Source organism: Pristiophorus japonicus, chromosome 7 (assembly GCF_044704955.1).
Source record: "Pristiophorus japonicus isolate sPriJap1 chromosome 7, sPriJap1.hap1, whole genome shotgun sequence".
NCBI lineage: Eukaryota > Metazoa > Chordata > Chondrichthyes > Pristiophoridae > Pristiophorus > Pristiophorus japonicus.
In genome coordinates, this window is record NC_091983.1 from 169,734,718 (window position 1) to 169,748,734 (window position 14,017).

At 42.8% G+C, this 14,017-nt stretch overlaps 1 protein-coding gene across 1 annotated transcript in view; it reads left to right on the plus strand.

Annotated features, from left to right (window-relative positions):
- The first annotated feature begins 476 nt into the window (after positions 1–476).
- akirin2 (akirin 2) overlaps positions 477–14,017 on the plus strand; it is a 28,347-nt gene continuing 14,806 nt past the window's right edge. Inside the window, exons 1-2 of the mRNA XM_070885556.1 lie at positions 477–928; positions 7,857–8,000. Of these exons, the coding sequence (XP_070741657.1) occupies positions 748–928; positions 7,857–8,000 (325 nt within the window). The 5' untranslated portion in view covers positions 477–747. The remainder of the gene's footprint in view (positions 929–7,856; positions 8,001–14,017) is intronic.

The window sequence follows — 14,017 nt, forward strand, 5'->3', positions numbered from 1 at the left end:
AGGGTGAAGCTCTCTTTTCCCTTCTACATGAGTTGTTGAAGAAAACATAATTTGGAACAGAATTCTTAACATTCCAGCCAGGCAAGGGACAGGCAGGAGAACACAATTTCTCCAGCACATTTAGAAGAATATACATGATGACTTCCTTATTTTTTAAGACACTTGTGGGATTTCCGAGAGTGGGCTGCACCAATTCCTGTTGAAAAGCAGCTGCTCTCATTGATCACTGGGCAAACCTTGTTACTGCTTGAATTCACCAATGAGAGATTTAAAAGCAACAGCAGGAAGGCGCTTTGGCCGCGACGCACGCTGGGAGTTGTAGTTCCCCGCGCCTATCAGCAGGCCTTGGAGTGGCTGTGGGGGAACTACAGCCCCCAGCAGGCGGCGCGGCCCGTGCCGCCGGGATGGGCGGAGCCACGCCTGCGACGGTGTCGGGGCCAGAACGAGGTTGGCGTTGTTTGTTGTGGCCAGGGCCGCCATAACGGTACGAGGCCGGAGTGGGGAAAGTGAGGCGAGGCAGGGAGAGCAATCCGTCGCCATCGGCTCCGCTGCTGGGCGTGAGAGGCTCGGTTGGTGTCGCACGGTGACCGCGACGAGTGGCGCTATCGCCCCGAGTGGATATTGGAGCAAGCTTGCGGGCCGAGCGAGAGTTAAACCGGCATCTTTAAGTGGGAACGGAACCGCGAAGAGAAGCCCGGTGTGTGCGGAGCCGCTCCTTCTCCCTTTACCCAGCCCGCCGCCGACACCATGGCTTGCGGAGCCACCCTGAAAAGGACTATCGATTTCGACCCTCTGCTGGGCTCCTCGTCCCAGTCCCCGAAGAGGAGGCGGTGTGCCCCACTCAGCCCGGCCGCCGCCGCCTCCCCGCAGAAGTACCTCAAAATGGAGCCCTCCCCTTTCGGGGAGGTGACCCCGCGCCTCACCACAGGTCAGTGTCCCCGGGGGCAGCCAGGGCGGAGGGTGGGGGAGACTCTCGGCTCAGCTCACTGCGGTCTGACTGACAGAGGGCGGCGCCTGCAGCTCGCTCACATCCCCCGGTTACCGTCTGGCCCGGTGTCCCGCCCCGTCCATTCACAGTTTGTTTCCCCCCCCCCCCCATCTGTTTCCAAGATAAATCCTCTGCCCCCCCCAAAAAAAGATTGGTCCCCCTTTTTCATCCCCCCCCCCCCCCCCCGATCAATCCCCTTCCTCCTCCTCCACCCCCCAAGAGATGAATCTCCCATTTTCATTCCAGCCCCTCATCGGATCAATCCCCCTTTCGCCCCCATCAGATCAATAACCCTTTCTTCCCCCACCCCCCTTAGATGAATCACCCTTTCCCTCTCCCAGATCAATCCCCCTTCACTTCTCCCGCCCCCTTGCTCCCCACCTTCAGAGACTCGTCTGAAGTGCAGTCCTATGCTGTTCAGCACAGTGGGACTTGGTTAATGTCTCGGATCAAGGGAGCCCTTTGAGGGGAATGTAGTTGGGAGGTTTTAAATGATTTGGCCTGTGATTTAAATCTATTTATCTGTGCACGATTTTAGGAGAGGAGCAATAATTGCATCCATTTTCAAAGCGAGATGAACCGACAAGATCTCTGACGGCCTATAAATATGTCTCACCAGTTGACCTGGAGACTGCCGTGAAAACGCTTCCGAGTCTGTTTCTCGTGAGAATCTTTTCCTTGCCTAAATTTACTATACAAATTGGGTTTTGCCTCACTTTGTGACCCTATGACCCAGAAGGGAAATGATGCAGTAAGGTTGTGTGGCCTGAAGTCGAACTCACTTTGAGAATGTTTGTTTTATTTAACGGCGTACTCTGCAAATTTTGAGTAGGATACAGACTATCTAATCATACGCTATGTAAAAACAGATCCATTATGTACAGATCAGAACTGGTTACTTTCCAAAAAAAGTGAAGTGTACTAGATTTGTCTGAATCTACAAATAAGACTACATTCTGCCTACTTGGTGAGAGAGATTACTTTATTGTGGTAAAGCTTTTGAGTGAGCCACATACTGGCGAGCCATATGTTTTCCTTTCATTACAGCATTTTTGATGTGTTAACCGTTACACTGCTGAAATCCTGACGTGAATTGGCTTGTTTGGGCATTATGATTTTCATGTGTGGTAACTGCTAAGATTATGTAAATTTAGTTCTAATATCCCTATCAATTAGATTTATAGCTCAATATTTGATGACTGTTATAATTAATCTTTTTTTGGAAGTTGAGGTTTGACTGGGTTTGTAAGCTGGACAGTTTCTCTTAACTGGTTAGACCTGTGATTGTAGGGGAAAAATGAGGGGGGATGATCCTATACACCAGTAAACCATTGTTCTGTAGTCATTAATTATATAAAAATATAATTTCGCAAGAAAATTGTGTTATTGAAGTGGGATGTTGATTGTCTTGTGTTGTCATCAACTACTCCTGGATCAGGTATAGCATTACGTTAGATGTACTTTCTATTCTGCTCCCATGATATGCCACAGGCTCAGAAGCTGTCCCATTTCTATTGCAGCAGGCTGAAGATGTTTATTTATTAAACTAGCCACTATGATCTCTGAAGTAAGCTTTTAAAATTGCCCTACGTTAAGAGGAGGGTCTCGGTTGTGATTAGCCAATAGATGTTCGCTACTTTGAGCTGAGCTGGTGTCATGTCTAGGTCACAGGTGAAAGACTAACAAACTGTCACACTCAATCACGTGAGAATTATGCAATTTACCTACAGTGCTTGTTTCTTGCATTTACAGGAAACTGTTGGTTAGAACCACTTTGTTTTAAATTGCTGTTTATCTTAATTGTCAGGGATGCACTAACTATTATTCATTTACTTCATTTATTTCTAACCTAGACAGTTTTTTCAGTGAGTTTAAGATCCCTCATGAAGTAGACAAAGCTTTATCTTTAGTGTCTATATATGGCATACTTTTGTAGTGGATTTTTTTTTTGTTCTGGGAACCTTCATGCATACTGGAGCTTTGTCTCTTAAATTTTTATGTGATGGGTCAAATTGAGGGGACTTGGTGTATTTATCTCTGGGATTTTAAAGATCTCTCTGCTACCAGCTGATTACTTACAGTGCCAAATTTGCTATAGCTTCATGGTTGGAGATATCGGAAACGGGAAGCATTTCATTTTACTTTGTGCTTTTCCAGTTGAGCACCAGAAGCTTTTGTTTTTAACTGTACTCTTAACTCTTGTCAACACTATTGGAACTACATGAATAAGTTCAGCTTGAACTTGTACTTAGTTTAACAGTAGTATGCCTTTCTGCATACCCGAGCTGCTGACCTCAGGCAGCTTACCTTCAAGAAGGTTTTGTGTGAAGGAAGCACTTCCTGAAGACAGAGCAGACACAACAAAGCAAACCATCAGTTAGCCTGTTCCATTCTTGTGCATCTGATAGGAGACTTGAATACTATGAATGGGGGTGGTCACTATCCTGGGTGGGGATTGGTTAAAATACCTGTGATGAGAGGAAGATATTTAAAAATGTACAACTTGGCTTACATGTCTTGTCTTGCATTGCAGTTGGAGTACAAGTGTTAATGTTGTTAGTGCTATACATGTTGGCCATGGCTCAGTTGGTAGCACTCTCGCATCTGAGTCAAATGATTGTGGGTTCAATTCCCACTCCAGAGATTTGAGCACAAAATCTAGGCTGACTGTACTGCAGTGCTGAGGGAGTGCTGCACTGTTGGGAGTTGCCGACTTTTGGATGAAACGCTAAACCAAGGCCCCGTCTGCACTCGGGTGGATGTAAAAGATCCTATGGCATTATTTTGAAGAGCAGCAGGGGAGTTATCCCTCAGTCCGCATCACTTTAAAACCACAGATTATCTGATCATTAGCACGTTAATGTTTGTGAGAGCTTGCTGTGCTCAAATTGGCTGCCTCGTTTCTTGCATTACAACAGTGGGTACACTTCAAAAAGTGCTTTGGACATCCATTAGTCGTGAACGACCTAGCCCAGCAGTCTGTGTGGCCCCCGGCCTGCGAGCACCATCAGAGCAGGTCGGGGAGCGGAAAGAGCAGCGTGGAGGCATACCACTCCTGGGAGCAGCACGTGCTGGAGGAGGAGAGCAACAGCAGTGAAAAGGGACGTCACCAAGGTCCAGCTCGGTGATTGGAGCGTGGGCAGATACAACAGGAGCGGCGAGAGATTGTAGAGAGGCGAGAGTTCGGGGCCCAGAAGAGGCGAGAGCACAGGCCAGCCCACACTGCGATATGTGTGTGCACTAGGTCCGTGCAGCAGAGCAGGTCTCCAGTCGTCTTGGTTAATCCTTGCTACTGGACCAAGACCTAGCTCTGTCAAGCCCATGTGGTGGCTGGTGTGCAATGGTCACCACACATTTTTCTAAAAAAAATCCAAGCACAGGCATCTTCCGCCCTTCAAGATTTAGTTCGAACCTGGAATTTTATGTCCATCATTGAAACACCTGTGAACTTTTTGACGTGGAAGCAAGTCATCCTCAATTTGAGGGACTGTCTATGATGATAAAGGGTGATATATAAAAGCAAGTCAGTCTTGAACATATGGGGATGTCCAGATATTTCATCTATGGATGGTGTTATTTTAGCGTGGTCTGTTTACGTTTCCTATTACTCTATTGGCATTGAATGGTAAGTGAAATGCAATTGTGTGCACTTTTTTAATGGTTTCCCGAATGCCTGTGAAACTTGTATTCTGTTCTAATGGTGCTGACTTTCAGAACCATACTCAAGTGGCCATTTTTCATTTTATGACCTGAAGCAATGAGTGCCAGTAGACTACTCCTTATGGAGAGCATCATTGACCAGGCTGATCCTCTTCTCATCTTGCATTCATACAACTGTGTATCGGAGCAAGAGTCCTAAGTTTCTTTTAAATTTCTCTTCACTCCTTAGTTTAGGGGTGCTGACACAGGACAGCCTTCCAAATCTAAACCCATTCCCTGCTGAATAAACAGTGACTCTTGGTTTTGGCAGAATGTTTTGAGAACCTTCTATGCTGCCTTCAATTCTGTTTTATAGCTAGCTTCCTCAATGCTGTCTTTTTTTCTAAAATCACTAGACTTTTAACTAAAATTGGTATTTAAATGTCTTCATTTCTAAATGCCCCCTATTCTATGGCATTGGTATACCCATGCACATTACTGATGAGCAGAGCTCTTTTTAAAATAAAAAAAAGGCTAGGATACGAACACATGTAAAATCTCATCTTAGATCTTTCTCCTATATTCCACCAAATGTTTTCATTAAAGTAATCACTTGAATTCAATACATTCGACTTTCTATTGCAAAACTTGCAGAAAGGTCAATACTGACTGGTTACAGCAGACACCAGGCAAACCAAACGAGTTAGATCATGTCTTTTATGTAATACAGTACTTTGTGTAAAAAAAAAGATGAATGGTTGTGATTTACAAGTATTGGTTGCATTCAGTGATAGCAGGAGGAGGAAGCTCTTGGTACGGGCAGGCTTTCCAACTGAAGGCTGAGATTGTCAATGCCCTGATGCCTTTGCATTGTGCTGATTGTACAAGCCTCGTTAATTGGTGCAATCATTGCACTCCATTTTCCTTGTAAGACTGTTCCATCTTTTATATCTTGGGGTTTTATTTTGAGTCGTCATTGTTTTTATAAGCCGTCTTAATCTGAGAAGATTTCGCTGTCTGGACAAACTGTTCCACTCTAAACAAAACTATTAATGATGCATATTATCCGATTTGTACTTTTCATTAATTTAATTGTAGCATCGTGTATATATTTTAAATACATTAATATATGCAATGCTGCCGTGTAACAGTTGTTTTTGAGCAGACAAACTGGACTTTAGATAAATATTTTGTGGCTCCAAAATACTGTTTTAAAGTTTTTGGTCTGATTTTGCAGTTGGTAGCATACGTGCGGAGTATGCTGGCGGCATCTGAATGGAATACAAACTTGCTTGATGGGAACCCTACTTCGTAAACACGATCTCTGACGCTGCGTACTCGAGGGCAGTGCAATGGCCCACAGATCCCAGGGGCCCATTGTGTACGAAGCATCCAAAATGCCCCATGCGTTCATGCACTTTTTTTCTCACAGACCCATCTAAGAAGAATTATTTGGAAATTAATTCTTAAATTAGTTTTAGGAATTGTGTTCTGATAAATTGTTCAAGCTCTGAAATTTCTTAGAAAATATATCTATAACAGAGCCCAAACAAAGATCTGAAAAATCTGTACATTAATCGTGGTGTCTTGGACAGTTTTACAATTCATTACATCACACTCCGGAGTTAATAGAATGATTAATTGTCTCTATCTAATTCCCTTGCGCTGATGCAAACAGGTCCTGTACCTGTTTTCATCAACTGTAAAATTTTTGTATGCAAGGGTGGTCATAAATGACTTGCTCCTCCTGTTCCTACTTTGTTTCATTAAATCCAGAGTAAACATTGGTCGCTATCTTTATGGCTGCTTCCTGTGGTTAACAATGCATTCTAGGATCACTAGTATCCAAATCACTCACTTCTCCTTTCTCCCATCCCACCCAGTTTGAAGATCATTAAGAACTGATATAAAGCTGTGAACCGTACAATGAATCTTGTATTAAGGTGTGTGTTGAGTAAACTTTATATCTAAGAAACAAAGGAGAATGCTTCAAGCTTTACAGTCTATTAAAGGTATCTAATAGCAGAGGTAGATAGAATCCTACAATGCAGTCTACTCTTGGGAATTCAAAGTTGCTTTTGTTTTTTTTTTAATTCCAATAATTTGAATTTTTAAAATTATTCATTCCAGGATGTGGGTGTCGCTGGCAAGGCCAGCATTTATTGCCCATTCATAATTGCCCTTGAGAAGACGGCGGTGAGTCGCTTTCTTGAACCGCCGCAGTCCTTGTGAAGGTACTCCCACAGTGCTGTTAGGTAGGGAATTTCAGGACTTTGACCAAGAGTCAGGAACGGTAGCCTAGTGGTTATTTTACTGAACTAGTAATCCAGAGGCCTGGACTAATGATCTGGAGACAGGATTTCAAATCCCACCATGGTGGCTGGGGAATTTAAATTCAGTTAATTAAATAAATCTGGAAATAAAAAGCTCATCAATAATGGTGACTATGAAACGAGTGGCTTTTTGTAAAAACCCATCTGGTTCACTTATGTCCTTTTTTTAGGGAGGAAAATCTGCCGTCTTCTTGCCTGGTTTGGCCTATATGTGACTCTAGACCCACAGCAATGTGGTTGACTCGTTAACTGCCTTCTGAAATGGTCTAGTAAGCCACTCAGTTGTAACAAACTGCTACCAATTAAGAAACTTTGAGCTAAGAAGAGTAGACTATTGAATAAAACTTAATCTTTTTTTCTGAAAACATGGATATTGGGACCTGATCCAGTATGTTTAGAAAAATACAATGACCTGCGTCCTATTCTTCTTTTCTCTATAATGTAAATCAATACTGTGCCAAAATTGAAGGACTGGGGCAAAACCATACATATAAACTGATGCGTGTTCTATTGACATTAATTGCAAAGATATATTTTTTTTATTGAGTTGTGATCATTTTTGTTTCCAGAATAAGGTGGTCAATGAAGTTTTTGGGAATGCTGCTATACACTGAATTATTTCCTGATTTCAACTTGGCTGAAATAAAGCATACTGCTTATGGAAATATTGTTAGTCATGTTGCCTTTTAGTTTTCAAGCAGCTGTTCTGCTTTTTAAATGTGTATATTGTAAATGTTACTTTTCAGTAACTTGGTTAGCAGTGAAAGAGTTTTTTCTTCTTGAGACAATGCATTGTTTACCGGCAGAACCTCTAGGTTACTAAAGACTAAATACTAAAGATTTTAAAGTGCTTCTTTCCGTTGAAAACTTTTTTTTTTTTGTTTTCCTCCTTTCAGAACAAATTCTGCACAACATAAAACAGGAGTACAAACGCATTCAGAAAAGGAGGCATTTAGAAAGTTTCCTGCATCAGACGGAGGCCAGTTGTTCAAGTGATACACAATCTCATATTCCAATTTTAAATGGACCAGCTTTGCAAGGTATGTGCAGTCTTAAGTATCCAAATTCCTGGCTAAAGTCTACATGTTTGTCTGTTTGTGGTCTGTATGCTTTAGCAGCAGCTGAGGTATTTTTCAATGTATTTTTACTGAAAATTACTACAAATGACAAATCTTTGAAATTATTCCTGGTTTTAGACCAGAAGGTCAGGATGCAAGGCATGGATTGTCCATCACTGGCTAATTGAAAAATGGGCTTGGTGAGGGCTTGACCAGTCTCTCAGTACTATCCTTTTTAAGTGGGTTCCCTTTGTGTAAGAATTATGTGGTGTTGCTTCGCAAATTTTTATACATTCAAAGCTAGATGGCAGATGCATGTGTAATTTTTTAAAATTGTTTTGGTTCGCTCAGTATGAGCAGAAATGGATTCTGGAAACTAGTATTTTGTACCTGATGGTGTGCACCACAATCTAGTATTGGTTTGCACTACAATTATAATAAATCTTCAAGTGATCATGAGTTTGTTTACCAGATGTTATCAAATATTTAATTTAGATGAGCTAAAGTTTAGCATTGCAACTGACTTCTGTACAAAAAGCCACTCCTATATACAAAGTGGACCATTTCCATGCCAGTGACCATGAGAATAGATTCTAATAATGAACAGAATGTTCTTTTTGAGCTTAACTCGTGTAATGCCAAACGTAGGAGCTTCTTGCCACTTGGCCTTCTGTTGATGTGGCAGTTTTGAATGATGTCAGGGCAGACTGCCATTGGTAAATGACAAGTTATTGTATATCAGTATAAATGTATGTAGCCAGCTGCTATATTAGTTTAGGAGCTATTCATAAAACATTAGTTCTACGCACACATTCTTTCCAACCTGATTTAAAATTACAATTATTCCAGTAATTTAGGATATTTTTTGTTTGCAAAACAATGTAGATCAATAATGTAGTGTAAACAGTTAATAATATCTGGAAATTATTCATGTGGTTACTGTACAATATTTGTAATATACCAATTTCCTTGAGATGGCTGAAGTACCTGATATTGATAGATTTTACCTAACAAGTAGCCTGGACTAGATGACAATATCCTAGGGTACTCAAGGAGATCAGTAAAAATATTGTGGGATGCTGGCTATATTCCTGAAGGAATTATTGGGCACAGTTGAGGTTTCATAGGATTAGAAGCAAACACGGCACCTATACTTGGAAGTGACAAAGCTGACCCAAGCAACTACACGCTCATTAGTCTAACATCAGTAACATGTTAATTAACAGAAACCATTTTAAAAATCAGGCTTGAGCAGTGCCTGTCACTGATAGCACAAAATGTCTGCATGGATTTAGAAGGGACTGAGTGTGCTTGATGCCTCTCCTAGAATTTGAGAATGTTGCAAATATAGTAGAGGAGCTCACTGAGTTCTTTTAGATTTTAAAATGTTCCACATGAAAGACATCTAATTCTATTAAAGCCACAGTACTCTGATAGAACAAGATAATGAATATGTAAACAATAATAGAATTTATCACACTTGCAGAAAACACTAATGCAGGTGGCAACAAATAATCCAGGATAAGGGGGAAATTAAATTTAAGACACAGTGTAGATTATTACACTTTAGGCAAAGAATATGAAGTAAAAGTATAACAAATGGAATAGAATTAACAGAGACTTATTGTAGAGTGGGCAGGAATGGGAGGTAGAGGGTCTATTGGGAAGGAAGAGCTGGTAGTAAGTTCTGGACATGGGACTAGGACTGGCCTTTTTTGGTCATTGCCGGAGTCAGATGTTTGTGAGAAATCCTCAACTATTCAAACTGAGACGTGCCTACTTACACAAAGTTTTATTGTATAAAATAATGGGTCTCCTGTGGTGATTCTTGGTTTGGAAGACGCGGCCATTTATAATTATGGGAGCATTATTCCACGTAACATACAATTAATAATATATTAGAAATCTTAAGCTGCACGCCCATTCTTTCTGCGAAAGCTTACTTCTCGTAGCACATCTGTAAAGGTTTCCCATTATACATTCCCATATCCACATCTATAATGGAATTGCTTATGTAATGACACACTTGAGCCTCACTTTTCTATCACCTAGTTCCTTAGCATGCATTGCAGAGAACTTCTATGCTCTAACTCCACTTCTGCTTCCCAAATTGCCATCAGTTTTGCTCTTAAATCTCAATAATATAAAATCAAAGTGTATAAAATGAAGGGCAGAATGTATGACTTTAAAATGGAGACTAAATTACAACTGGATCAATTATCTCTCTCTTCTAACCTCATTTCACCATAAACTACACAGTATAAAATAGTTAATCTTGTGGCAGTGTTGATGGATTTTTAAAATGTATCTCTAACTGAACTCTGCTTTCTTGCATTTTCTTCTTGTATCCTCCTGTTGCATGCAGTGACTGTTTCGCAGTCTCGTTTTTATCTTTTTTCTCTTGTAAGTCTGTCATCTGTTTTGTGTCTCGCACGTGTTTCTTTATTGATTTCCTACCGTATAGACCTTTTTTGAGGCCTATGATGTGCAGCAAGGTGAGAGGCACATCTCGCCAATGTGATGGTTATTGGGGTCAGGTATGGAGAAGCCAGCAAAGGTTCTGCAGTGAGATGATGAGGGCCTGGGATAGGGTTGGGATCAGGCTAGGGAGGGGGGCTGGTGGACAGGACTGGCTTAGGAGCTGTAGCTATGAGAAAGCATTGGGTTGGCATGTGGGTGGAGCAGGCCACGGTCTGGGAGCGAATGATTGGGTTTGACCAGAGGACACAGATTTAAGGTGATTGGCAAATGAATCAAAGGCGACATGCGGAAAACCTTTTTTATGCAGTGAGTGGTTAGGATCTGGAATTCTCCCACTAAAAGGGTAGTGGAGGCAGATTCAATTGTGACTTTCAAAAGCAAATTGGATAAGTACCTGAAGGAAAAACAATTGCAGGACTATGGGGAAAGGGCGGGGAGTGGGACTAGCTGAAGTGCTCTTGCAGAGAGCCATCACCGGCTCGACTGGACTCCTCCTGTGCTGTAATCATTCTATTATTCTAAAATATATTAGATGGATTTCCATCAGCGTGTGGGCAGTTTTATTGGTAAGTTTAAATATGTTTTATAAATTGTACTTTTTGGGTCTAGCTGGCTTGCTGAGGAAACCTGACCAGTCAGAGAAATCGTGATTTCTGGTAGTTCCTAATTCCTGATTGATATCGAGAGGGTTAAGAAATTTAGCAATTGTGTTAGTTTGTGATGGGTAGTTTTTTTTTGTCTATATTTGAGGATATACATCGGAGGCTAGCTTAACGGTAGTTATTTGAGTCAATTGGGTATGTGTAATGTCATGTAGCATATGTGGACTTAATCACATCACAGCTTCCTGGCCCCCCAGACATTTAACTTTGCACTGTTTCATGTTTCTCCTGCGTTTTCTGTTCACAATCACTGTTTTCCTGAACTCCTTCCTGTCCCACTCACCCCACCCACCACCTCATGGACATTGTCCAGTCCTCATTTACTTTCAGAATATTTCCTTGCTTGTGAGCAAGGCCCTGTCTGCCTCAACACCCTCAGCTTTGCCCCAACATTTTCCCACTTCTCACTTATTTCCTCCCTCAGCCATAGCACCAAATGACAACTCATCCTTGGTGATTGCTGTCTCCATCGCTGCACCCGTTGTCCCAGCTAATCATCATTCATAGGCAGTCCCTCGGAATCGAGGAAGACTTGCTTCCACTCCCAAAGTGAGTTCTTTGATGGCTGAACAGTCCGATATGAGAGCCACAGACCCTGTCACAGGTGGGACAGATATTCGTCGAGGGAAGGGATCGGTGGGGCTGGTTTGCCCCTCACTCCTTCCGCTGCCTGCGCTTGGCCTCTTCGTGCTCTTTGCGTTGAGACTCGAAGAGCTCAACGCCCTCCCAGATGTACTTTCTCCACCTTGGGCGGTCTTCGGCCAGGGTCTCCCAGGTGTCAGTGGTGATGTCGCACTTTACCAGGGAGGCTTTGAGGGTGTCCTTATAATGTTTTCGCTCTCCTCTTTGGCTCGTTTACCACGAAGGAGCTCTGCATAAAGCATTTGCTTAGGGAGTCTCGTATCTGGCATGCGAACTATGTGGCCTGCCCAGCGAAGCTGATAGTGTGGTCAGTTTTTCAATACTGGGGATGTTAGCCTGGACGAGGACACTGATGTTGGTCTGTCTGTCCTCCCAGGGGATTTGCAGGATCTTGCGGAGACATCGTTGGTGATATATCTCCAGCGACTTGAGGTGCCTTCCATACATCATCCATGCCTCAGATCCATACAAGAGGGCGGGTATTACTACAGCCCTATAGACCATGAGCTTGGTGGTAGGGCCTGGTCTTCAAACACTCTTTTCCTCAGACAGCCGAAGACTGCACGGGCACACTGGGGACGATGTTGAATCTCCGCATCAATGTCTGCCTTTGTTGATAAGAGGCTCCCGAGATATGGAAAATGGTGCACATTGTCAAGGGCCGCGCCGTGAATCTTGATGATTGGAGGGCAGTGCTGTGTGGCGGTGACAGGCTGGTGGAGGACCTTTGTCTTACGGATGTTAAGCGTAAGGCCCATGCTTTCATATGCTTGTGAATACATTGACTATATCCTGGAGTTCAGCCTCTGAATGTGTGCAGACGAGGGCGTCGTCCGCATTCTGCAGCTCAACGACAGGTTGGGGCGATCTTGGACCTGTCCTGGAGGCGGCGTAGGTTAAACAGCTTCCCACTGGTTCTGTAGTTTAGTTCCACTCCAGCTAATCACAATCTGTATCAACGATCAGGATGAAGGGGGCAAATGTAATATATCCAAGTTTGCTGATCATGCAAAGCTAGATGGGAATATAAGTTGTGAAGAGGATGCAAATAGGCTTCATGGGGATATAGACAGGCGAAGTGAATGGGCAAGACCATGGCAAATGGAATATAATATGAAGTTATCTACTTTGCTAGGACAAGTAGAAAAGCAGAGTATTTTTCAAATGGTGAGAGTTTGGGAAATGTTGGTGTTTAGAGGGACCTGGGTGTCAGTGTACACAAATCACTGAAAGTTAACATGAAGGTACAGCAAGCAATTGGGAAAGAAATTGGTATGTTGGCCTTTATTACAAGAGGATTTGAGTAAAAGAATAAAGACATCTTACTGCAATTATATAGGGCTCCAGTGAGACCACACCTGGAGTATTGTGTACAGTTTTGGTCGTCTCATCTAAGGAAGGATTTACCTGCCATAGAGTGAGTGCAACGAAGTATCACCAGATGGATTCCTGGCATGGTGGGATTGTCCTATATTCTTGAGTTTAGAAGACTGAGGTGAGAGGTCCAAGTCAGCATGGATTTGTGAAAGGGAAATCATGCTTGACAAATCTTCTGGAATTTTTTGAGGATGTTTCCAGTAGAGTGGATAAGGGAGAACCAGTTGATGTGGTATATTTGGACTTTCAGAAGGCGTTCGACAAGTTCCCACACAAGAGATTGATGTGCAAAGTTAGAGCATATGGGATTGGGGGTAGTGTACTGACATGGATTGAGAACTGGTTGTCAGACAGGAAGCAAAGAGTAGGAGTAAATGGGTACTTTTCAGAATGGCAGGCAGTGACTAGTGGGGTACCGCAAGGTTCTGTGCTGGGGCCCCAGCTGTTTACACTGTACATTAATGATTTAGATGAGGGGATTAAATGTAGTATCTCCAAATTTGCGGATGACACTAAGTTGGGTGGCAGTGTGAGCTGCGAGGAGGATGCTGTGAGGCTGCAGAGCGACTTGGATAGGTTAGGTGAGTGGGCAAATGCATGGCAGATGAAGTATAATGTGGATAAATGTGAGGTTATCCACTTTGGTGGTAAAAACAGAGAGACAGACTATTGTCTGAATGGTGACAGATTAGGAAAAGGGGAGGTGCAAAGAGACCTGGGTGTCATGGTACATCAGTCATTGAAGGTTGGCATGCAGGTGCAGCAGGCGGTTAAGAAAGCAAATGGCATGTTGGCCTTCATAGCAAGGGGATTTGAGTACAGGGGCAGGGAGGTGTT